General features: G+C 43.9%; 1 protein-coding gene across 1 annotated transcript in view; it reads right to left on the bottom strand.

Annotated features, from left to right (window-relative positions):
• Nucleotides 1-670: 670 nt before the first annotated feature.
• FMAN_09607 (uncharacterized protein) overlaps nt 671-966 on the bottom strand; it is a gene marked incomplete at both ends in the record, with an annotated part of 2,950 nt that continues 2,654 nt past the window's right edge. Inside the window, one exon of the mRNA XM_041830470.1 lies at nt 671-797. Within this exon, the coding sequence (XP_041681130.1) occupies nt 671-797 (127 nt within the window). The remainder of the gene's footprint in view (nt 798-966) is intronic.

Genomic DNA, 966 nt, shown 5'->3' with positions numbered 1-966 from the left:
CCACTCCAATCAGCAATCTGTATTAAGCCTAGTGGTGTTCAAATTCCACTYGATGAAGCAGCCACGTCTTATTCACACTGGCCGAGCAGTCGTGCTTGCTCATTAAAACCGAGAGTTTATATATTGTTTGGCTCAGGAAAAGCTCGCAGTTATACGTCGGCTTCAAGTCAAAATTACCGCAACTTTTACATTTCATCAGCAAAAGAATGAAGAATGGATCAACTCGCAGCACACCACGGTGTAATGGTTAAGAAGGAAGGGTTGAGTGGAAGTCAGGACATTGCCATGGGCTAAGTTAGAAAAGAAGTTAATGTGTAGGGTAGCTAATTGCAAAACATCTGCTCTGTCTAGGGTAGCTGTATTATGCCATGATGACTAAGTTGGATTTATAGATCCAACTGACTAAGCCATTGCCCCGCGTGCACCATGGTCAGTTGGGGCAGCGCTCGCCTCTTCTATTTCGTATTCCTTAAGCAACTCATCGATATTATGCGCATCTGGGTCCAAGCCATTCTTCTCCCAAAAAAATTTGACCGACTCTCCAAAAAGCAATCTTTCAAGTGCCTTTCCTGCTATACAGAGGTTCTTYGTATAATTATCATCAAGGAGTTTGTGGAATGCTTTATTGTTTTCCTCGGGAGTGGCTGTTACCCAGTCTTCTTTAGTAATTCTAAGAGCCTTTTCTGATTTCAAGAAAATGAAAGGCAGTAGTCCATCGTGCGACGTGCATACCGATGTCCACTTCTTGCCTTCTTGAAGATGGTGTTTCAGTCGAGTCCTTGTTAATCCATGCTTGGCTGCAAATTCGTCGAGAAAGCCKSCCTTGTGGTTTKTCCGATAGCCYGKTTTTTCCTTTTCAGCTTGTTGACTAAGATTCAATTGACCAAGCCGAACGCGAAGTTTTGGGGCCATTGTGTGATCGTCTGCAGCTTTCATTAATTCGACAGCTCCTTCCAAGGAGCTTCG

Source organism: Fusarium mangiferae (genome assembly GCF_900044065.1).
Source record: "Fusarium mangiferae strain MRC7560 genome assembly, contig: FMAN_scaffold004, whole genome shotgun sequence".
Classification (NCBI taxonomy): domain Eukaryota; kingdom Fungi; phylum Ascomycota; class Sordariomycetes; order Hypocreales; family Nectriaceae; genus Fusarium; species Fusarium mangiferae.
The sequence above is the reverse complement of the archived record's forward strand: the minus strand, read 5'-3'. Positions and strand labels throughout refer to the sequence as shown.